Below are 22774 nucleotides of genomic sequence, written 5' to 3'. Positions count from 1 at the left end.
TTTGATAAGGGAAATACAATAACTGTGAACCACCATCACTGCAGCTGCTCAGAACCCGCTGTCAGCTTGTAGAAATGCTGTTGGGAAAATGTAAAGCTGCAATCGATGCTTTTGTAGTTGTGGCAAAGGCTTTGTGGCCTGCATATAATGATAGATCAAAATGGGATTTAATTGGGGGTTTAGCGATTCATTTTAACGATTCGATTGAAAATCACAATTTCTGGCTGACCATCCAATTCATAGAGGACATTGGTTCATTTTGAACGATCAGATCAGATCTGATTCACTGACTTGAAGTCCATCCAGGACATCTTTACTCCAAAATTCAACCAGTGAGACTGAGATAAATACCAAATGGTGTTTTCCAATATTGATATTTGGGATCTACTTCATTTTGAAACGATTTTATAATGTTATAGTTCGATTTGATTAACACCTTTTTCAGACACATATGGTTGGATCATGTCGACTGATCGTTACACCCCTAGAGTTGATGCATGTGCTATTGTTTGGGATGCTTCGGAAAACAAGGGATACTCTGCCCTGGATGATGCACTCATGGTGTGGCTGTGGCCCTGCAAACTCCCTCAGGTTTGCAGGGGGTGGAGTGTGCACTCATCCAGAATAAGACAGAGAGAAATGTGAAAGAAAACACAAAGAAGAGCAGCTCTCTGCAGCCTGAAGCCTCTCTAAAGCTTCGACTTCCTTCCCATTTACACATTATGCTTTGAACGAGCCTCCAGCAATTAGACAGATGCTCATGAACATACAGACTCCACTCCATTAGTGGTTACTAATTCAGCCATGAGGATAGGAGGAGGAGGACTGAGACGATGCACCGATCTGCAGCCACACAGGAGCTTTGGACGGTGAGAAACAGGAGAGGAGGCGCGCGCCTCCTCCTTCCTGCTCGCTGGGATTGCATGTCATCTTTGCACTCTCCACTGCAGCCGTCGGCCGAATAGAAATCAGTGACACGAGGATGGAGGAAGGAGGGGCAGCGAGGGAGAGTAAAAGACTGCTGAGAGACTGTTGAAGGGAGTGAGGAGAAGGAGACATGACGAGAGAGGTGGAAAGCCAAAATGATGGCGCTGCTGCGTTATTGTGGCAGGGAAAGAGGGAAAAGGAAAAAGAGGGATAGAAAAGACGTGCCGGGATGTTAAAGCCAAGGTAGGGGACTTAAGGAGTGTTTGAATTGTGTCATGTGGCTTTGCTGTTTAGGCTGGTTTATTCTTAGCAGTGCTGCGCGTGTGTGTGGGTGTGTGTGTGTGTGTGTGTGTGTGTGTGGTCCGGGTGAAGCCTCCATTGATGGACCCCCCCCTTTTTAGTCAGTGAACATCTATGTCACTGCTGTTGGGCTCCTGTGGACTCCTATTTATAGTTTTTGTGTTGCTGGTGGTGTGTTTGTCAGACAGTTGTGCTGCAGGGAAATGTTCCACAGACCGGTGGAGTTGGCTGTTTGTGTGTGTATGTTTGTGTGCTGCATTCCTGCTGCTGTGGGTCTAGTCTCAGCAGGCTTCTGCGCTCCATGCTGAGTAGGATGAGAGGGATCCCTCATTCAGGAAGAAAGCACAGTCAAACCTGTGACTGTGACGGTTCCACAGGAATAGTCACCTTAAACTGGTGTCTGGTCTTGGGGTTGCTTCCTTATTGTCTGTTTATTTAAACTGTCCAAAGTACTTTATTTTATAATAGACAGTAAATATTCCACGTTTGCAACGTTTTGTTTTTGTAAGAAATCCCTCAGCGCTCTGCCTCTGCAGCTGTGTGTGGGATGGAGCTATTGATCGGTTGTTTGCTCCACCTTGCTCCAAGGTTAAGGCAATCCTGACTTTCACTGGGATGCTGGGATAAAACGGCATGGATGCTGGTGGACATGTGGTTTCAGTTTCAACCTTGGATCAATGCACTTCATTTAAAGACCCACTCCAGTACAGATGGTATTTTTAACATGTTCTAATGGAGGGAAATGAAGCTAAAAATTGAGTATTTCTTTATTCAAATCGTGGTGAATCAAGAACAGACAAAAAAGTGCTGCTTGAAAAAATATTTGTTAAATAAAAACGACAATGGGCAAGCCACGTGTAGACAAATAGATTCATTAACATGCTTAAATTGCTCGCCGTTTTTTGTTGGAGGTAATGTTAGCTTGGGGCTGTGATGGGCTGTAAGCGTGTAAACTTGGAGCTCTCAGCATCTTTGCACAAATGGTCCTGTTCACAACTAAGAGGCCATTTTCTGATAAACTCCTGCCGCTCTGCAGAAACTGTCCTAGAAAAGGAGAAAAAGTTGTACTGAATTAGACTAAAACGGCATAATCATGATGAAAAGGCCACGGTGGACTAGGGATGCATCAGCACACGGTTCAGTTTGGACTTTGATTTTTGGGTCACAGTTTTGTTTTGGTTTGTTGTACAATTTATGCATGACAAAACGACGACAGAATCATTTGCCAGTAAGTAAATACAATGAAGATTACCCTTTCAGTCGGCTAGTACTAAGTCTTGAATAATGTCATAAAGCAATAAATAATACATTCTTAAATTAAGCACAAAGTGTGTTTGACACTTTCGATGTAAACATTTGTGTATGCTCTAGGGAAGCAACAACTCACTGTCCCCATGATTTGGTTTAATGATGCTTCAGTTGGAGTTCAGAAATGGGGCGTCTCTACTGGGAACGCCTTTAAAATGGCTCCAAAGATGGTTGGAGTAGGTCTTTAAAGCCACGCCTTCTTCTGTGATCACTGTGTGGGGGGTGTGGTCTGCAGACGTCAACTCCAGACGTTTCTATTGTAGCTTGAAGGTCATTTTTCTGGCTTGCTGTAGAACGATGCAATGTTTATTTAGATTGATTTGTGAGCACCAGTTGAAAACCTTAAGCTGACTTTAACGGAGGAACTGTGTACATCTGACAGATGCCACTCGAGCATAAACTAATAAAAGTAATGTCTTTGTTTTTAACCCCTGCAGCATTTTCAGCTGGGATTGATTGACTCCAATCTCTGCACTTTGTCCAAAGCTGAAAGTAAGTAGAGCACACCCTCAACTCTATAGCTGTGGGGGCACACAGCCATTTCAGTGCACTTCTGGGGGTTGGGGGGGGGGCAAGAATATTTCTGAAGTCATTTTCTCTTTTGCTGTTGTTTCCTTGCTGACTGCCCAAGATTGGTGTTGCCATGGAAACTGAAAAAGGGGTGGGAGCTGCTAGGCCTTGGTTTAAAATTATGTCTAGTCTGTGAAAAATGTTGACCCACTTCAAAAACCATCTGTGCTCCATCATTTAAGCAATCTGCATCAGAGGAAGATTGTGGGTTGGATTTTTGGGTTTGTTAGATCATTTTTTGTTCACATCTTGAAAGCTAATTCTGTTTTTGTGTGCTTGTTCTCTGCTCTCTCCTCACAGTTCAGTTCCATATCGCTCATTTGTATGAAATTCAGGTAAGCTGGTGGTTTGCATACAATATTTACATTAGGACTGAAAATAATTACATTTCTAATTTCATATGGCCTTATCCATCTGTTCAGCGGATCCCTGAATGTTGAAATCTTCCTGCTGAAGTCGTCGTTTTTTTGCCATTTTATTTTCCTGATTTTGCTTATTTTTGTGGAATTGCATGTAATAGATTTATTTTTCTTCTGGGTTTTAAAAGCTGCTTTCCTGCTTCTTTTCCAAAACAGCCCGGTTCTTGTAGGTTCTTGTTGGAGAAATCCACCTGATCCTAGTGATCAGCAGCTGGTAGAACAGGAATATCTGCAAAAAAATTTAAAGGAACAAATGGAGAGCCAAAAAAATGTTATTAGCTGCACTCACTGGTCACTTTATTAGGTACTACTAGTAGCAGGTTTTGCCTTCAGATCTGCCTTATTTCTTAGTGGCATAGATTCCACAAGGTTCTGGAAACATTCCTCAGAGACTTTGGGCCATATTGACATGATAGCATCATGCAGTTGCTGCAGATTTGTCTGCTGCACATCCATGATGCCAATCTCCTGTTCCTCCACATCCCAAATTTTCTCTATTGGGTTGAGATCTGGTGACTTTGGAGGTCATTTGAGTCCAGTGAACTCATTGTCATGTTCAAGAAACCAGTCTGAGAGGATTCCAGCTTTATGACATGCTGCCTTTTACTGCAGCAGATCATTTGACCATGTCTGCATGTCTAAATGCATTGAGTTGCTGCCATTTGATTGGCTGATTAGAAATGTAACGGGTGTGCCTAGTAAAGTGGCCAGTGAGTGTGTATTTCATTCAAAAGTTTTCTTTCAGCTTTAAAGTGTTGTTCGTAGCTTCAAAAGCTTCAGAGCTCAGCATTACTGTTGATAAACTGAGCTGCATTTCTTTTGGCTGAGGGATTTCGATCAGAGTTCAGCGAGGACACAGACTGAGGAGTCTGGCAGCTCAGGTTCTCCTAAAGGACAAAGCATGCGCAGCAATCAAGTGCAGACACACACGTGGAGCTCCCAGACAGGTGGAGTCTGGCCTGTCCTCCACCCCCACTCCATTTCTGTGTGTGTAACTGACCTGTCAGTCAGCCAGCAGGTCTTCAGAGCTGTTGTGTCTGTCTGAGGAAAACCATCAAGCTCCGTGGTTACAACAGCATCCATGGTTTCATTTTCTCTGTGTGTGTGTGTGTTTTTTTAAATATCTGCAGAAGAAGTACAGAGCAGCAAAAGAGGCTTATGAGAGTCTGTTGCAGACAGAAAATCTTCCTGCTCAGGTGAAGGCAACCACGCTACAACAACTAGGTACGTCTCTTTGGTCTAAAGCCGCACATACTGAATGAACTGAAACAGATTGAAGTTATTTAGATCTTTTTTAGTAATGTGGTTGCAGAGAAGTGTTGCGGTTGCTTCTTTTGGAGAATATGGAATATAATTCGTATCATTAAACTTGTTGTCACTTGTGTGCCTGTAGTTCTTTTACGCTTCTCACCTTCTGTTGCTTGATTCATTTTTGAAAGTTCCATTTCTAGTGGTAAACGCTCAGCCGTGTGTTAAATGGCGTTTTTCTATACAGCGTTTTCCACCTTGTTGCAAACACTCTCACATATTCACACACCAATGAGGATAAAGAAAGGCACTGGCACGCGCGGGCAGGAAGAGCGGGAATCGAGCATGTGATCTTACAGTTTGAAAGGCCGACTGCTCTACCCCGGCACTACAGCCATCCAGACAGTTGCAGTACAGAGCTCTGGTCTTAGAAGTATTTCAAATACAGGAGTTGATATTGAGATGTTGACTTAAGAGAAACATGAGGTATTTGGCACATGCACCTGTGCGGGTGCTGCAGGGTTTTGGGTCCATGGATGGTCATAGACCGGACCTGCCACATCTTAAGTGGAGCGCAGGTGTCTCTTGTAGTTCCCCTTGAGGCTGTGCGACCACCTAAAGGGACATGAAGAAAATGGAACATGCTGTTATCATGCATGTGGTAAATGAATGTGCAGTATTTATTGTAATGTAAGTTACACGCGCCTAAGACGTACAGGTGATGCGGTTATGTTGTGCCCTAATGCCACACTTTAGTCGTCGGTAAGCTGCACGTACTGCTTCCTTACTGACCACGCACAAATGCAGCACGTATGGGGTGTGCCTGTGGGACTCCTGTAGGACGCTCACACAAACTACACTCTGCCTAATTTCCACATTTCTAACAGTCAGGCTGCACACAAGGAGCACCCACTTATCTTCTGAACTGCACTAAGGGGCTCCTTGCACAGTTCACAGGGTTTGTGGGGGCTATTAAAAGGAAAACCCTATACAACACACCCGCGCTGCCCCTTCATGTTGTATAAGTGTTTGCTACAACCTGTCCCTGTCCACTGTCCCCTGTCCCTGCCCTGAGAAAAAATGTAAATGAACTTTTTTTTACGGTTTCACTGAGCTATCTGATCTTAATATTTCGTGCGGTCCACCTGCTTGCAACGTATTGCAAAGCTTCTTGTGGAAATCCTGCTCTCGCTGTCCACTGATGAGTCCTTCAAAGACCCCATCAGAGCTGAACTTTCCCCTTTGTGCTGTAAAACTTTCAGACATGTCAGGAACAGAAATGAATACACAGCTTTATGTGAGGTTATCATTATTAATATTTATAGCTTTTTGCATTGTTTTTGTGCTATAATGCTATAATTAATCCTATCCACAAGCTATTTAGAAATTGCTTGTATGGGATTAATAAATATATTAAGTGTTCTTATTAACAGTTTATTGAGTGTTTTGCCATCTAAAGCGTGACCAAATATGAGGTGATCTTTGCAAGCTATTTATAAATTGCTTGTGGACAGATTCTGAATGCATACAGTTTGTAGTTTATTAAAATTCGTTTGGTTTGAAATGTTATAAGGCACGTTCTGTAAAGGACAGTAGGTGTTTCTCTTGTTTCACATTGTTGTTGTGATGTGTTGAAGAGTTGGTTAGTGTTCTAAAGGTCACTGTTCCTATTCTGTACTTTGCGGTTCTTTGTGGCCAAACATAGCCATCAGTTTAGGAGGCTGCAAAACACTCAAACTGTCAATGAAGGTTCTCGTTCATCAAGCTGGTTTAGTGTTGAGGTTTAGTCATATCAGATGGACTTAAGAAAATGTAAGTCCAGCTTGACATGGGAACTGTTAATATATTTATTAATTGCATACAAGCAATTTATGAATTTTTTTATAAACTTTATTGCACATTATGCCATTTTACTAGGATTCACTCTCAGGTATGCCATAAGAACATAATTGCAAATATCAAATACACAAATGTATAAAAAAACAAGAATAGAAATAGAAAAGAACCAGGGGGTTAAACTCTATGAGAAAATGTTGAATCGATCACATACAAGGTTTTGACTGCTTTTTGGTTCTCAGAATTACTATTACTATTAATATACTGATTTAACTCAGAATAGAATACAATGAAACAGGGTTTTCAACAAGAGAATTTACATTTATGAATATGAAATTTGGCCAAAATGAGCAAGAGATTTAAAAGTAAACCAGAGTCCTTTTGTATATTTTTTTGATATCAGACATCTTTGATACAAGACATCTTTCCATAATCAAACAAAACAAGAATCCATTTTGTCACTAATGAAATCACACATCTTCTGCCAAAACATTGGATGACTGTTTCAGGGGAATTGCAGCAAAAACTACAGAGTGTATCAATGTTTAATCTAAATCTATTTAGATTTAGATGAGGTCACGCTTTAGATTGGGGGGGGGGGCTGCAAAACACTCAATAAACTGTTAATAAGAAAACTGTTAATATATTTATCAATCCCATACAAGCAGTTTATAAATAGCTTGTGGATAGAATTAACAAATGCTAATAAGTGTCTTTCTAAGCTGCTTAATACCACATTACTCATGCTTGTTAATGTCTTATAAGTAGTTTATTAAGGAATATTTTAATGTATTTATAAACAGCTTATTTAAACTTGTAAGACATTTACAAATGCTAATTAATGTACTTACAAGCAGCTTACTAAAACATTACTAGTTCTTGTTAATGTGTTATAAATAGTTTATTAAGGACTCTTATTATATAGCGTTACCAAGTTATTGCTGTATTATTGCCGGCTGAGGAACTAAATACTTTTAAGATGCAGTAACTGAGTTATTAACTTAATTACTTTTTTGGACAATGTAACCACTAACTATAACCTATTACTTTTTTTTAAGGTAAGATTCCCAACACTGGTAATCATCCATCATTGTTTGCGTGGACTGATTTTGTGTGTTTGTGGAATTGGTCATGACACGGGGGTTTGTTTTGGAAACTGCTTCTGCAAACAGAGCTGAATTCTGGCTGCTCGCTGAACTGGAATATCTGTTTTATCACATTCGGTTCTGCTCGTCAGGCTGGATGCATCACACAGTGGAACAGCTTGGAGACAAAGGCACCAAGGACAGCTACGCCATCCAGTGTCTGCAGAAGTCTCTGGAAGCAGACCCAAACTCTGGCCAGTCCTGGTACCTCCTTGGCAGGTAGGACAGATGACGACAAGACGTCAGTGCTAAAGAGTTGTTTCTGGATGCTGATTAGGTTTTTTACATTGAAGCACTCTCCCTGTTTTGACATCTTTATCTGTAAGAAAAACTCATTCTAGGTAAAAAATGAAAAACTATAATTATAGTTATGAACTTTGAACCCATAGAAATATTTAAACCAGTTTCTCAGCTTCCATTTAGTTTTTGTTCATAAAATACTCCAATCTACTTCAGTGTTTGGTGAGACTGAGGGCCACATTTCTTTTTCCAACAATGAAAAGTTGGGATTTCACGATCCAATCACGTGGTTGAAGACTTGAAATCGGATGTTTTCTCCTGATCAGTGATCGGATCTTTAATTTTTTCTTATTATGATCAGCTCTTTACATTTCAAGCTTATTATTCTGGATAAATCATGACCGGATCACGGCATTTTATTGCCGTAAAGCACAGCAAAATATGGCAGCAGTTGAAGCTGGATGGAGGCTAACAAAAGCAGTTCAGTCAAGCTAATGAGAGGTTCATAGATTCAGACTTTCAGGATCAATAAATCCTTTAAAAAAAAGCATTTTAAACTGGCAGAAAGTGTCTATTGGTTTGTCTTAACACAAACAACAACCTACAAAGACATGGAGTCAAATCAAGCCATAAAGATTTGAAATCCAAACAAAACAACTTGAAAAATTCCAGCTGAAATATCGGTGCTAAAAAAATTCAACTGTTAGAAACCTGCTGCAATTTTAATGTAAACTTCATTATTTTCAGTCGCAAATTCAGCAGGACATTCATATGCATTCACACACCAGTGGAGCCTCACTGGAGGCAGGCAAGTGTCAGAGGGGATCAAACCCCCAACCCTTCCATCATTGGCAGACATTAGCCACTCAATGCCTCTGCATCCACACAAACTTCACGTCAATGGAGATTTTAAAAGTTTGCATTTGCCTTACATCAAGAAGATCAATGAACATTTATCACATCAAAAGAAGTATTTTGTACACTGAGCCTCTGACTCTTTTAAAAGTTAGATCAACTTTACGATGTACTATATGCCCGTGGACTGACACTTGAACCAAGCTTAAGTGTGTTAGGTTTGACTCAACTCGGGCTTTATGTTCAGAATTTGAGAACTTGAATCTTTAGATTTGAACTCACTTGATTGTTTCTTTTTAAACCCAGATGAAAAAAGTTCCTAACAAGCAGAAAGCCAGCTGTTCTGTTTTCAGCGCCTGTTAATCTACGCATGTGACAGACTATTGGAGACAACATGGTTTTGGTATTTACAGTCAGTTGATGAAGTTTCGTTTTCATCAAGAATGAAAGGAAAGGTGGAGAGACGGGAGGCAGAGCTAGAGGCAGCAGAGATGAAGATGTTGAGGTTCTCTTTTAAGAGTGATGAGGATGGAGCGGATCAGGAATGAATTCAGGAGGAACAGATCATGGTGGATGTTCTGGAGATAAATGCAGGGAAGCAGATTGAGATGGTTTGGAAACATTAAGAGTAGGAACAGTGATGATGTTGGTAACATTGATGCTGAGGTTGGAGCTACTGGGGAAAGAGGAGGACCAAAGAGGGGGTCATGGATGTAGAAGGAGGATGTGAGGGTGGGAGGTGAGAGCAAGTGGGATACAGAAGATGAGGAGGCGGATGATTGACTGTGGCGCCCCCTAAAGGGAACAGCAGAAAGTTGAAGATAAATTAACCAAACATGAAGAAAAAGGGAGCATTTTAGTGGTGTCAGTAAAACCGCATAACAAATATAGTTTTCCAAAAGTCACGAGAGAGAAATTCCCTAGGAACAAAATGAAGCATTATTTATCGTGGCTTAATCTGTAATTAGTTTAAATCTGGTAGATTTGTAAATAGATAAATGAATTTGGATGTTGTAACGATGTTTGTCATTTATTTTTATTCTTTAGAAACACCTCCTCACATTTGCTTTGACTGGATCACATGTTCCAAACAGACTTTGATGATTTTAACATCAGAAAACTGCATTTTAGGGTTTTGTTTTCAAAGAGTCCAATGTTAGCCACACAATGACCAACAACTGTACCTTATCATCTACAATAACTGTGCCAGCAGATTGCAATGCAAGTTCTGTGAATCCACATTTTAGTTTCTGTTCCAGAATATCAAGGTACTATTGAATTAAATGTAAAGAAAGCAGGATGAAGCCTTGGCAAAGAAGCAACCTAAAAGCTGGGATTTCCAATATATTCTTAGGATTCAGTAACTGACTAGATGTAATGTTTGACTTTCAGGTGCTACTCCAGTATTGGGAAGGTGCAGGATGCCTTCATCTCATACCGTCAGTCCATTGACAAGTCAGAGGCCAGTGCTGATACCTGGTGCTCCATAGGGTAAGAAGAAGCTCTCCTGATTCTTTGCTAGGATCCGCTTTTGTTTTGTTTTGTTTTGTCTGTGCAGGAGCCAGATGTTGTTCTTTTGGTTCCTGCTGTTGCCAAAAAGCCTGAGGGTTTTACCAAAGTGGATATTTTTCTGTTTTGATCCCTAAAGCAACAGACCAAACAGATTTCTGCTGCATTAGCAGTCAGTCTCCTTCTGTCGTCCTGCTGCTCGTCTCATCTGTGTCTCTTTAGAGCGTTCGCTCTTTTTGTTTTGGTCCAGGTTTTTGTTGTCTCGTAGCATCTGGCCCCACAGGTTTCCCTGTGTAGTGGTGTGACAATTATGAAGCTTTTAAAGACCCACTCTGATCCTCCTCCTTTTACTTTCGATGATGCCGTTTTTAGCCGAAACCAAAAAACCTCTGTTGTGTCGTTTTCTCAGAGCGTTTCTGCAGAGCAGCAGGAGTTTCTTAGAAATACTTGTCTGAGTTGTGGGCGTACCAGGCCACCCCTACTTCCCGTCATTCATCTGTTTACGCGCTTTCTCACTAGTCTGCAGCCTATTAACATAGCAAAAATGGCGAGCAATAGCCCAGTGTATGTTGTACATCACGTCGACTGCGTCACTCAACGTCACACTGCAGCTCACCGAGCTCCGTCTGCAGGTGGTCTGGAATGTCATCACGGACAAACTGCACTCCTCTCAAAGACACGAGCGGTGTCGGACACGTCTGAGCTTTCATCGCAGGCTAATGAAAAAAGCTCCAGCTCTGTTCCTTTTGCCCCCGACTGTAATATCAGATGAGATGTCTTCTCCAGTCCTCAGTGTTCTGAGCAAACATGAGCGAACTCCTGCTTCTTCTAAGGACAGATGTTCTTCACCATTTTCATCAGGCAGTCTTTTTTAATGAATTCCTCATCAGTAAAAGGTTTGCAGTTCTTTGCATTCGGAGTTTCCACGTCCTAGCTCGCTTTGAGGTACTTTCATTTGACTCGCAGGCTCTTGTTAAAATTGCTGCTGTGTCGTAAAACACTTTCCAGCTGCTTGAATGTTTCGCACCGTTAGTTTGTCGAAGTTAGCCTGTCTCGTCTGGTAACGCCTCTTGAGATTGCACTTCTTAAAAACAATCACGCTCTTGGCAAAAAAAACAACAAAAAAAGCCAATTTCCACTTATCCTGGCAGTGACGGCTTGCCTTAGTTATGCTGATTCGGATTCGGATGACTGACACAGTGAGGGCGGTTCAACAGAAGGTCTTGTAATACCAGAGTTTTTGGGGTTCAGAAGAAGGAAGACTTTCTCATGAAATCCGACTGGCATAGAGGTGGGATTCAGAAGGATCTGTGCTGTTTTTCCCTGCAGCGTGCTCTACCAGCAGCAGAACCAGCCTATGGACGCTCTTCAGGCCTACATCTGCGCCGTTCAACTTGATCATAACCACTCCGCCGCCTGGATGGACCTGGGCACCCTTTACGAGTCCTGTGGCCAGCTGCACGACGCCATGAAGTGTTACATCAATGCCACACGCAGCAGGGCCTGTCTGAACACCGCTGCACTGACTCAGCGCATCAAACTCTTGCAGGTGGGGCTGCTGCTGCTTCCGCCGCCATCCCCGCCACCGCCGCCACATCCATCACTCAGCCACCATCTTTGCTGTTGTGGTGGATTCCTAGCCTAGCATTGATAAATAACTCGCTTTTGAAATTCAGATTGTGCTTGTTGTGATATGTTTTGTGACCCCGGGAAAGGAATTAATTTAGGTGTTTTTGTTTTTTTTGTTGTCTTCATGCTTCAGGCTCAGTTGTGTAACCTGCATCCAGGTAGTCTGCAAAATAAGAGCAAAATGCTTCCTAGTATTGAGGAGGCATGGAGCCTTCCCATCCCCGCTGAACTCACGTCCAGGCAGGGGACCCTGAACGCAGCACAGGCACAGCAGGTGAGATCCTGGGATCGATACCGAACACCAACAAATGCAGATCTCTTAGTTTAAACACAAAATATAACTGTCAAATATAGACAAAACAATTCTTAATGTTCATATTTTTGGAATATTATATTTGTATATATTTTGAGCATGTTTATTGATTTAGCCTCTCTGATTTGAAGTTAAAGGTTATAGCATGACCTGAAATCGTTCTTTCCCTTTAGTTCAACATTTAGCTGTGATATTTCTTATGAGAACTGAATTCATATACAGTTTTTTCCCCAAATTTCAATACAATAGAGCAGGTATTCAATAATGGATGAATTGTATAACAAATACAATGAATTAGTGTCTAATGTCCATTTAACTTTCTGCAGAATATGAATTGTTTTGCGATTTTAGTTGCGATTTTAGTTTCAACATTAAGGCACTGGCACGTTAACAGGAGATTTCATCAAACAACATTAACAAATGTCGGTTAGAACAAAAAAGTTACATGTCCAAGACTTTTAGCTTTAGTTAAATGTGTATAGATGTCAAGCCTGAACTCTCATATTCCCCCAACATTATCAAAGTTCGTGTGTCACAACTGTTGACTTGCATCCTGTCAGCATCAGGTGCAGGTGAGGAGTTGAGAAATCGAAACAAGGTGCACATCATGTTTGAGCTCTTCCGCTTGCGTCAGCATTGTTTTAAAGTTACTGTCAGCCTCTTAACGGGTTTTTTACATTTTTCATCCTAACCCTAACCCGTTTCATTACCACACTTTCATTTGAAAAGCAGCTTTCTAGATGATCACATCTGTTAGATTGTCGTGTCACGGATGCTCAAAACCTGGACCTTTAAGTCGGTTGCATTCATTCACAGCATTTCTGTTGACATTGATGCTGTGTTTAGCATCAACAAGAGCGGTAACCAAGTGTGGATGAATGATGTATATATATATATTTCTTACATGCATAACCCTTAAAGTCCATCTCCCTGGCATATGCATGTTTGTGCAGACTCCATGATGTCCAACATTTGCATCCATGTTTGACCCTTTTGGACTCACTTGTAACTATGGCCATAGAACCAGTCTCACCTCAGTCTCTCTGATGGATTTCCAGGCCTGTAAAGGTGGGGAGACCCCACCTGCCAGTAATCACTCAGACCCACAAACTAGTCCGGCCAAGAAGAAACGAAGTGCCAGCCCAGAGAAGGTACGACACAGAGCTTTGGCTTTCACCACTGCTGAAAGTTGGGAGTTTAAGAGCTCTCTAAGAGCATCTTGGTGCTTTGATCTCATTGACAGAATGCTAGAGACTCCATCAGCTCCAATCAACCGCAGATGGCCAGCTGCTATTTACCACCGCACAAGCTTAAGGTAATAAGAACTTGATGCCGATGTCATCACAATGCACAGGGCATGACAAATTCCTGATAGAACCACAATTCTAATAAAATGTAACAATAAATGAGTCCAACCATGTATATCATTGTTATGTAAACATATATAACCAGACGGAGGCACAGAGGTGAAGCACAAATGCCATGTTGTTTCACCTCTGGGTTGTGGGCACGACCATTAGCATAGAGCAAGCCCGCCCCTCTTCCTGTCAGCCATAACCGAGCTCTCTGTTTACCTGCTTTTCGGCTAGCTTACAGCCCATCACAGCCTCAAACTAACATCCGCAGTGCAGCAAAAATGGTGTGCAGTTTTGAGGCAGATGCCAGGTCAGGCGAGGAAAACAAAGACGTACATGGATCTAGTCTTCTACAAGTGGACACGTCAGAATGGAATGGAGTAGGGAGCTTGTGGCCGGTTCTATGTCTAACAGCATTTTTTCACAGCAATTCAAATAAAGAAATAGTCAGAAATGCAATTTTAAGCTTTATTTTCATCATCAAAAACATGGCACAACATGTTAAAAACAACTAGAACACTTATTTCACTTTAAATCTATTTTTCTGCTGCTGTCTGTGATGTATTTAGGGTTACTTTTAGAGTATTTGAATACTTTATCTCCGCTGACTTGCAGCACCTGGATCACCTGCGGGCCCACCGGGTAAACCTGAAGCCTCCGGAGCTGCAGATGCTTCAACAGCTGGAGAGGCAGTTCTCCTCCATGCAGCAGCAGCAGCAGGTACGTCTGCAGCCTCCCGTCTGAATGCTTGTTTGGAGATGTTCATGACACATGGATACCTGAGCTGCTCTGTGTTTCAGATGAGGCAGTCGGCAGCAGAAGGAGACCAACCACGGCCTGGCCTCTCCAACGGCCCATCGGGTCACCCGTCTCCCCACCACACAGCTCTCCTCCACTCTTCCCCCTTGGATCACACAGGCGCCCGCCCCCTTTCTGCCAACGGGGCCTGTTCGATGAGCCCTTCGGCAGGACACCCGGACAAAAGTCCCAGCTTGTGGTTGGGAGGCGGCAGCACGGTCAATGGAAATGTGCCTTACTCTCAGAAAACCTTTCTACCTCACACCTGTGAAGCCGCCAACCATCCCAGCTCTGCCACCAGCAGCAGTACCATCCATGCAGATGAGACCTGGAAGAGCCAGCAGCGCAACACTACCACTCAGGTGGGTTTTTCAGCAAACCTGCATCTGTTCACTTCAGTTAGATTTTTGGTGAACTTTGACTTCTTCCCTGTTCAGGAGCTTCAGAAAGATCCAGGTTCACATTCGGCTGGTCCTAATGGAGAACGCCCTTCCTCCTCGTCCTCCTCCCCCCTTCAGACATCCCTCTCCTCCACCGGCATACTGAATCAGGTTGGACATGGTTCTGGGCCCTGCACTGTCTCTTCCTCAGCCTCCTCTTTATCCCCCACCTCGCCCCAGACGACCCCCAACCACTTGTCCTCGCCTCCTCACTTTGCTACTATCTCAGGTGTCCACGCCAAAGACAATGCACCTTCTGGGGGCAAAAATGGAAGCACCAATGGAGCTTCAACCTTAGCGTCAGGTTCAGAGGCCACCATCAGGCCTTCTGGAGAGGCTCCACACAGTCCTAGCACCCCCCCCATGGAGGGATTAGCTAATCACATCCAGCCGGGGGGGGTGGACGGCGCCACTAGCTTGCCTCAGCCGAACTCTTCTTCCCCCCCCAGTATACTAAGTTCTGACAATCCTCAACTCTCAGCCTTGCTAAAGGGAAAAGCCAATACAACAAGTAATGACAACACAGACTGCAGTAACCACAGAGGGTCTTCCTCAGAGAAAATCAACAACATCCACTCGGGTCTCCATACTGCCACGGGGCCGCCCTCAGAGCACGCCAGCGCGTCATCCTCTCTGTGTTCTGCCACAACCGGGGCCTCCTCGTCTTCAGCGGACCCTCACACCCCTGGCGGCCTGTCCGGCCTGAACAGCTCGCCCAGCATCAACGGTCAGGGACCTGCTCTCAACGGGAGAGGGCTGGAGGACTCCCGGAGCCCACTGAAGGCTTGGGGAGCTCACAGACAGTCTTCTGGTTTGAGTCCCTGGTCGTCGGTTTCCATTTATCCTAGCTCCAGTGAAGTGCTGAAAGCGTGCAGGTAAGAAGCTCAGGTGTGGTTTTCAGCAGATGTTTCCATTTGGAACCTTGCAGATGATTAGAAAAATGACAACCTCAGTCTTTTGAAATGTTTTCCAGAATCGCTTGTTTTTGGTCATTTATTCCATCCTCATTCTTGCATAATATATCTATAACAATTGCCTGTATGCTGTAAGGTGTGCAGGCTGGTGCAGGATGATGTGAGGTTTGGGGAAGTTAGGTTTGTTCTCCAGCAGGTAACTGTACTTCTCTGTAAAGTTCTACATTGCACATTTGCAAAACATGCAGATGTTTTCCTTTTTCTAGCCACACCCTCAAATCCAAACCCGCACAAATCGGTATAAACATACGATATCTGTCCTAGTCTCTTGGATTAAGCCCATAGGAAGCCATGTGGCAGCATCTCGACTAGACCCAGGTCAATACTTTGGCTCTGAAACTTTGGTTTTGTTGTTGTGTTGTCCTGAGGTGGACCAGCTGCTGTGTTTATGCATCCTGCTCTGCTGCAGAAGCCTAGAGACTTCAGCTGATGGACTTTCAACATGACGTGGTTCAAAGCAAAATTCAGTGAATAAAGTGAATTTTCCTGAAGAATCGAAAACAGCCCCAGACAATCACTCTGCCACCCCCTTATTTATTCGAAGACAGTTGGGATGCTGCTGTCTTTGTGAGGCCGTGTGTAACTGTTACACTCATTGATTGGATCTGATCACTGGACTGACATCATCCATAGAAAATGACTTCCAGCTCCAACCAAATGCAGTCACTTCAGTCTCCCCTTTTCTGTGATACAGATGCCACGTTGGACCATTCACTGCTCACTGACATTGTCCTGCTCCGAGTCTGAGTCAACGTTTCTATGGCAACCACTTTCGCCAATTAGGAAAGAGCCTATTTGAAGTCCACAGCTCTAAAGCTACGGACACACCGAAAATGTGATGCATTTTCAGGAATGCGCTAAACACGTTGTCTTGTTTAATTTTTTTTTGTTTTTATACCGGTACATGTTTTCTTGAGTGTGCATTTAGCCCATGATGTTCATCCTGCACAAGCAGGATGGGGCTTCTTTTTATACGATTTACTAGCACATATCCACTACATACAGTTAGAAGAGGCTTGGTGTGGAATGTCAAAGTGATGAAGATGTCAAAGTGATGAAGATGTGGTGAATCTTGCTCCAGGCTTTTTCTTTCACATCTCTGTTGCGACACATGGAAGGATTGGTCTCATAGAATTCCAGACAGACACAAACCGCAATTCTTAATTTCTCCTTCATGATCAGTTGTACACAGTTGGCATTTCTGCGACATAAAAAGGGATGCCATCCATGTGCCACTGCCAAATCAGAGGCCCTGATTGGTCAAAGTTCAACTGGTTAAACTCTCAACACGCGTTCCATGGCTGCAAGCTTTGTACGTAGAGCCCAAACATGGTTGTGGAAACTTGCATAGCTACGTGTGAATGCAAGAGTTTTGAACACGGAAGTCAGAATAGTTATTCTGACCAATAGAATGATTGAATAATAGCTGTTCATTTCTCTATAGACGTCTATAGGATTTTAGCTTCTTGGAACCAGCAGGTACTTCCTGTTTGGAATGCCAAGGGGGAGGGGGTCACTCAGTCCAGTTCTCAGATACAGTTGATGGTTACATCTGACATACCTAAACAACACAACTCCCAAAAGCCTCTGCCAATCCAGATGTGTTAGGTGGAACTGAAAAAAGCTCTGCTGTTTCAGAGAGGGTTTTTAGTCCTGACCTCTGACTCTAAGTGAGGCAACTGAGGTGCAAACCTTTGGATATTATGGGACACTCTATGAACTCTCCCAAAGCATGAAAAACTCTGTTTCCCATTGTGGATTGCAGCGTGTTGTCTAATGTTTGAGGATCTTTCAGTTTGCTTCACATCTGGTTCGTCTCATTTATTGAAGCTGATCAAGATATAAAAAAAATTTGACTCGGCACGAATGTTTAACGTTTTAAATAAGGGATTCCTCACATTTTGTCTTTTGAGTTAAACACAGCAAACCACAGCTGGTTTGATTTGCTGCAGCTCTTCAGAGTAAAGAGCAGGACTCGACATAGCCATTTGTCCGCTGGCCCGGTCCTGTTTTTCGAGCAGTGCGGACCACAAGACTTTACTTTTCACTTGTCCGCTCGGGCCACTAAAATATCTAACGGTTTATATATTCTTCACCTTTTTCAATAAAGTAAATTTTGCGAAAACGTGTAGATTTACCTCGTCTTCATAATTTAGTTTTTCTGCTAGTCCTGTGTTCAGACTTCAAGGGTTTCTATGGGAAACCTTTGATCACTTCTCCTTCTCTCCTGCCTGCGCGCGCGCGGCTTTCACTGCCGAGCACCACGCGGCACGCGCTCACTACTTTTTTTTTTCAAACTTTATTGAATGTAACAATTCAATACAAAACAATGTTAAACAGCAACAACGAAGGCACAAGCCAGTGGGTTATTATTACATTTGATTATAAATCCGACACCGTCACTGAAGAGAGACTGAAGCATGTCAGAGATGTGGAAGACATGGCAGGAATATAAAGGAATATGTTAGATGGAGTAATGGGTATAATTAGTAGTATGGACAGCAAGATATTTAATGAATGCATTGAAGATGAAACTGTATGCACTAAGCTTTAAGCTGAATGTCAAAGAATTAAAGGCAACTCCAAATACCTGAATCTCAGACTCAAATGCAGTAGAATGTTAAACTACTTAATTTTGTTTTTCTTTACAACACTGTAAGCAGTAAGTATTTCTAGTTAGCTGAATGATCTCAGTAGACCTGCACAATATGAGGAAAACTCGCGATATGCGATATCAGAGATTAAAATTGCGATAACGATATAATTTGCGGTATATAAACAAACAGCAAAATAACCAAATAACCATTCCCAGTTTAAAAATTATACTCCAAATGACCCACGTTGACGAAGGTTACAAACATCTAACATAACAGGGCTCCATCTGATTGGTCAACAATGTGAAGGCGTCCATCCGATTGGTCAAATGCATTAAGGGATTTATTTGATTCGTTAAATGGTTCAAGCTGCCATTAGATTGTTTTAACACATTTAAGGTTTATGATTTATTGCGATATTTGCCGTTAGAAGCACCATGAAAACTTCTGAACTAGTGTTACCTACTACACTGCAGTGCTCTCTTCAAAACATCTGAAACAAACTAGAGCAGATTTAAGTTTGATATGGTCTATTTTCAGTCATTGAAAAGTGTAGAAATAAGTGATGTCACCAGAATGCACCAAATTGCACCATATTAAAAGTTTCCGGGGGGGCATGCCCCCGGACCCCCCTAAAGTTGCAAGCACCTGCGGAGCGGCGGGTCCCGCTATGCGCGGTGTCGGGCCAGTAACTTTCAGGCAGGGCCAGTAAGTTTCAAAAACTACTGGCCCTGTGGGCCAGTGCAAATTTCTGGGCTATGTCAACCCCTGAAGAGTGAAGATGAAAAAAGCCCAATATTTGCTTTGTGATGGTGTTGAGGAGATCCATCGCCATGGCAAAGGAAACTCGTGCTTCTGTTTTGCTGTCATGTTTTGTTGTTGTGGGAAACGGGAAACCGTTTAAATAGTTTGTTCACAAACGTCTGACAGGACTGTGGAGTCTGAGACGTAGAAATATTTGATCTCTGACTCTTGTAAAGCGGGTTCCTCTGTCCACACTTGCATACTTAGTGTGCTGAGGGAAAAGGTGGAGCTGTGGGAAGGTCCCACTCAGGAGAGTAATGTCGTGTTTACGCTCCTACAGGAATCTGGGAAGGAACGGCTTGTCCACCAGCAGCATCCTCCTGGACAGGTGCCCCCCACCTCGGCCCCCTGCTCCTCCCTCTCCTCCGCTCCCAAAAGACAAACTCAACCCCCCCACACCCAGTGTTTATGTAAGTGCATCATAGATGACTGTGGGGTTTTCCAGCCTCTGCCATCCCTGATGCCCATCTGTCTCCTACTTGACATGCAGCTGGAAAACAAAAGGGATGCCTTCTTCCCCCCACTCCACCAGTTCTGCACCAACCCCGCCAACCCGGTCACGGTCATCAGGGGGCTGGCTGGAGCGCTCAAGCTGGGTAAGACGCCATCAGCATCTCGCATGTTAGACGGGCAGCATGGTGTCCGCCGCCGGTCTCCCATGGCATTCTGGGAGTTGGTGTGTGAGGTAGACTCACAGGAGTCTACACTCTCCATCCGCATGACTTCTTTCACTTGTGACATGAGCACCACTCGCTGGTGAGAAGTGTAACTGCACTCCACAGGTCTGTGGTTCCTTTCATCTTCTCCTTGAAGTTTTGTGGAACAGATTTGGTAAACTATAATTATGTTGCAATAGTCATGACATGCTTTTATTATTTTTAATAATACCTAATCTTCGTAATGTGTTGTAAAATAATCTGAACTGTAGTTCATTATCCCCTAAATGTTCTGATGGGAAACAGTTTGTCTTTAGGTCAACATAAAGTCCACAACTGACTTTTTCCACAATCCAGGAAAGACTCAGGTCCAGAAGCATCGTTCACTGTGAAACCTTTACTACTGATCCCAGTTTGAACCTGAGGAGTAAAATTCGAGTCCGTAATCTGATTGTTTGTTTCTTGGGGCTTCCTGCAGCTCCTTAGAATCATGAAAATAGAGCATTTGTCAACTGGAGATTGAGCTGCTTCATATATTTTCATTCCAGCTCTATGAACTGTGCAAACATTTCTCCACACCACATAACTTGGCATGAAAACGTGTAAAATATGGAAAATGTTCTTGGAATGAAGACGGGAGGAAAAAAACCTTTGTCCATAGGACAGCACAGGGCTTCATCTGAGCAGAAAACCCAGAAGAAAGGATGAGGAAAAAACAATTTTCTACAAATCACACAAATTTAAAATTTGCAATCATTTTTGCGACAGATGTCATATTTGAGATGTCAGGACATGACCACATTTTTCATGCAGTGAGTCTGTGTCTCTGTTTAGACAGGCGTCAAATTTGCCGCTGGATGCTTGTAGAAAAAACGTGACGCTCTCGCTGCGTGTGGGAGGAGCTACCTTCCAGAGTTTTCAGCCTCGTCGCAACATGGAGGCATGGACTCTATCTCTGTAGATTTCATGTTCAGTCAATGCATGGAAGACATGGGTGATGTTAAGAGATCAGGTTTATTTATTTCAGAGAGCTTCACAAAAGCATCAGTAATCACGTCTCCATGTCTGGATTCAGGACCTTGTTCAGAGATTCTCTCAGCACGGCGAGCTTCACCATCTACTGCAGGAGCCGCCTCTGAATGACGACCCGTTCAGCGCTACTTCCGTCAGTTTTCAAAAGAAAACCTTAAACACAAAATTCTCTGTTTCTGTTTTGCTTAGAATAAGAGGATGATGGCGCTAAAAGACCCAGTCTGATGAAAAATTGTTCTTTTTCTGATGAGGGAGGACATATGTAAAGAAAAATAAGCGAATTCTAAATTGGAAAAAAGATCAAAAGATGATCAAAGTGGGTCTTTAAAGTTTGTGAACCTCATCTATGTCCATTTTTCTTAATGTAATGCGTGTTTTAGTCGAAGTGGTTTTTGAGCCATCCTGTCATCCTCCTCAGATTTAGGGCTGTTCTCCACAAAGACTCTGGTGGAGGCCAACCCCGAACATCTGGTGGAGGTGCGGACCCAGCTCGCTCAACCCGCTGACGAAAACTGGGACCCCAGCGGCGCCAAGAAGATGTGGCGCTGCGAGAGCAGCCGCTCCCACACCACCATCCTCAAATACGCACAGTACCAGGCCTCGTCCTTCCAGGACTCCCTGCGGGTCCGAACGCTTTCCATTACTGTCTGCCCGAATTCCTCAACATCCAAAGGACTTTGCTAAAACATAACCAGTTCCTCTGCATCTTTTAGGAGGAGAATGAGAAAAAGAGAGAGGTGGAAGCAGAAGCAGGCTCCACAGAGAGGTGCTTTGTTGTTTTTTTACTTGCAGATTTCCATTGTATGTTTGTGTCAACCTTTCCATGCCTTTGCTTTCTTTTCAGTTTGATGCGCAGAAGAAAAGGTCTTTTCAGACACATCAAGTTTGGAACCAACATCGACCTGTCAGACGAGAAGAAGTGAGTTCAGCAAGATCCACAGCTTTTTTCCCCTCAACGTCTTCCTCTTTCTTTCATTCTAACGGGTGTTTTCCAGGTGGAAGCAGCAGCTGCAGGAGCTGACCAAGCTGCCTGCTTTTGCCAGGGTGGTTTCGGCCGGTAACCTGCTGAGTCACGTGGGACACACCATCCTGGGCATGAACACCGTCCAGCTGTACATGAAGGTGCCGGGCTGCAGGACGCCAGGTAGTCCTTTTTCTTTCCCCGCCTCTCCTCTTTTACTCCTGTCATTCTGACCTGCTCTTCTGCGTTTTTGTAGGCCACCAAGAGAACAACAACTTCTGCTCAGTCAACATCAACATTGGACCTGGCGACTGCGAATGGTTCGCTGTCCCTGAGGCGTACTGGGGCGTCATCAACAGCTTCTGTGAAAAGTATGGCGGCAGAAAGAACTGAGCGGTGTGCTGATCGGTCCTTGGTGACTGATGTTTCTGGAAACCTTTTTGCAGGAACAATATCAATTTTCTGATGGGCTCCTGGTGGCCCAACCTGGAGGACCTGTACGAGACCGACGTGCCCGTTTACCGCTTCATCCAGCGGCCCGGGGATTTGGTGTGGCTCAACACAGGCGCCATTCACTGGGTTCAGGCCATCGGCTGGTGCAACAACATCGCGTGGAACGTGGGACCCCTCACAGGTGAGAGCAGCAGATCCAGAAGGGGATGCAGAACCGGAAGTTGACAATGAAATCTTTTTGTTTTTTCTTCATCCTCAGCACATCAATACAAGCTGGCAGTTGAGCGCTACGAGTGGAACAAGCTGCAGAGCGTCAAATCCATTGTCCCTATGATCCATCTCTCCTGGAACATGGCGAGGAACATCAAAGTATCGGACCACAAGCTTTTTGAGATGATCAAGTGAGGA

At 43.5% G+C, this 22774-nt stretch overlaps 1 protein-coding gene across 3 annotated transcripts in view; it reads left to right on the top strand.

Annotated features, from left to right (window-relative positions):
- The window catches only part of kdm6a (lysine demethylase 6A), a gene marked incomplete at its 3' end in the record, with an annotated part of 37934 nt that extends 15167 nt beyond the window's left edge, over nt 1-22767 (top strand). Inside the window, 22 exon segments of one of the 3 annotated variants that reach the window (XM_023950740.1) lie at nt 603-869; nt 2973-3027; nt 3406-3440; nt 4655-4748; nt 7846-7972; nt 10241-10339; nt 11687-11906; nt 12120-12260; nt 13358-13450; nt 13543-13614; nt 14270-14374; nt 14455-14814; nt 14890-15767; nt 19545-19674; nt 19755-19860; nt 21371-21576; nt 21666-21718; nt 21797-21871; nt 21948-22096; nt 22170-22284; nt 22360-22547; nt 22626-22767. In XM_023950740.1, the coding sequence (XP_023806508.1) occupies nt 834-869; nt 2973-3027; nt 3406-3440; nt 4655-4748; nt 7846-7972; nt 10241-10339; nt 11687-11906; nt 12120-12260; nt 13358-13450; nt 13543-13614; nt 14270-14374; nt 14455-14814; nt 14890-15767; nt 19545-19674; nt 19755-19860; nt 21371-21576; nt 21666-21718; nt 21797-21871; nt 21948-22096; nt 22170-22284; nt 22360-22547; nt 22626-22767 (3479 nt within the window). 3 annotated transcript variants of the gene reach the window in all.
- Between the last annotated feature and the right edge of the window lie 7 nt (nt 22768-22774).

Source organism: Oryzias latipes, chromosome 21, assembly GCF_002234675.1.
Source record: "Oryzias latipes chromosome 21, ASM223467v1".
NCBI classification, from domain to species: Eukaryota; Metazoa; Chordata; class Actinopteri; order Beloniformes; family Adrianichthyidae; genus Oryzias; species Oryzias latipes.
Note: the sequence above shows the minus strand (reverse complement) of the source record. Positions and strands in the feature narration are given on the sequence as shown.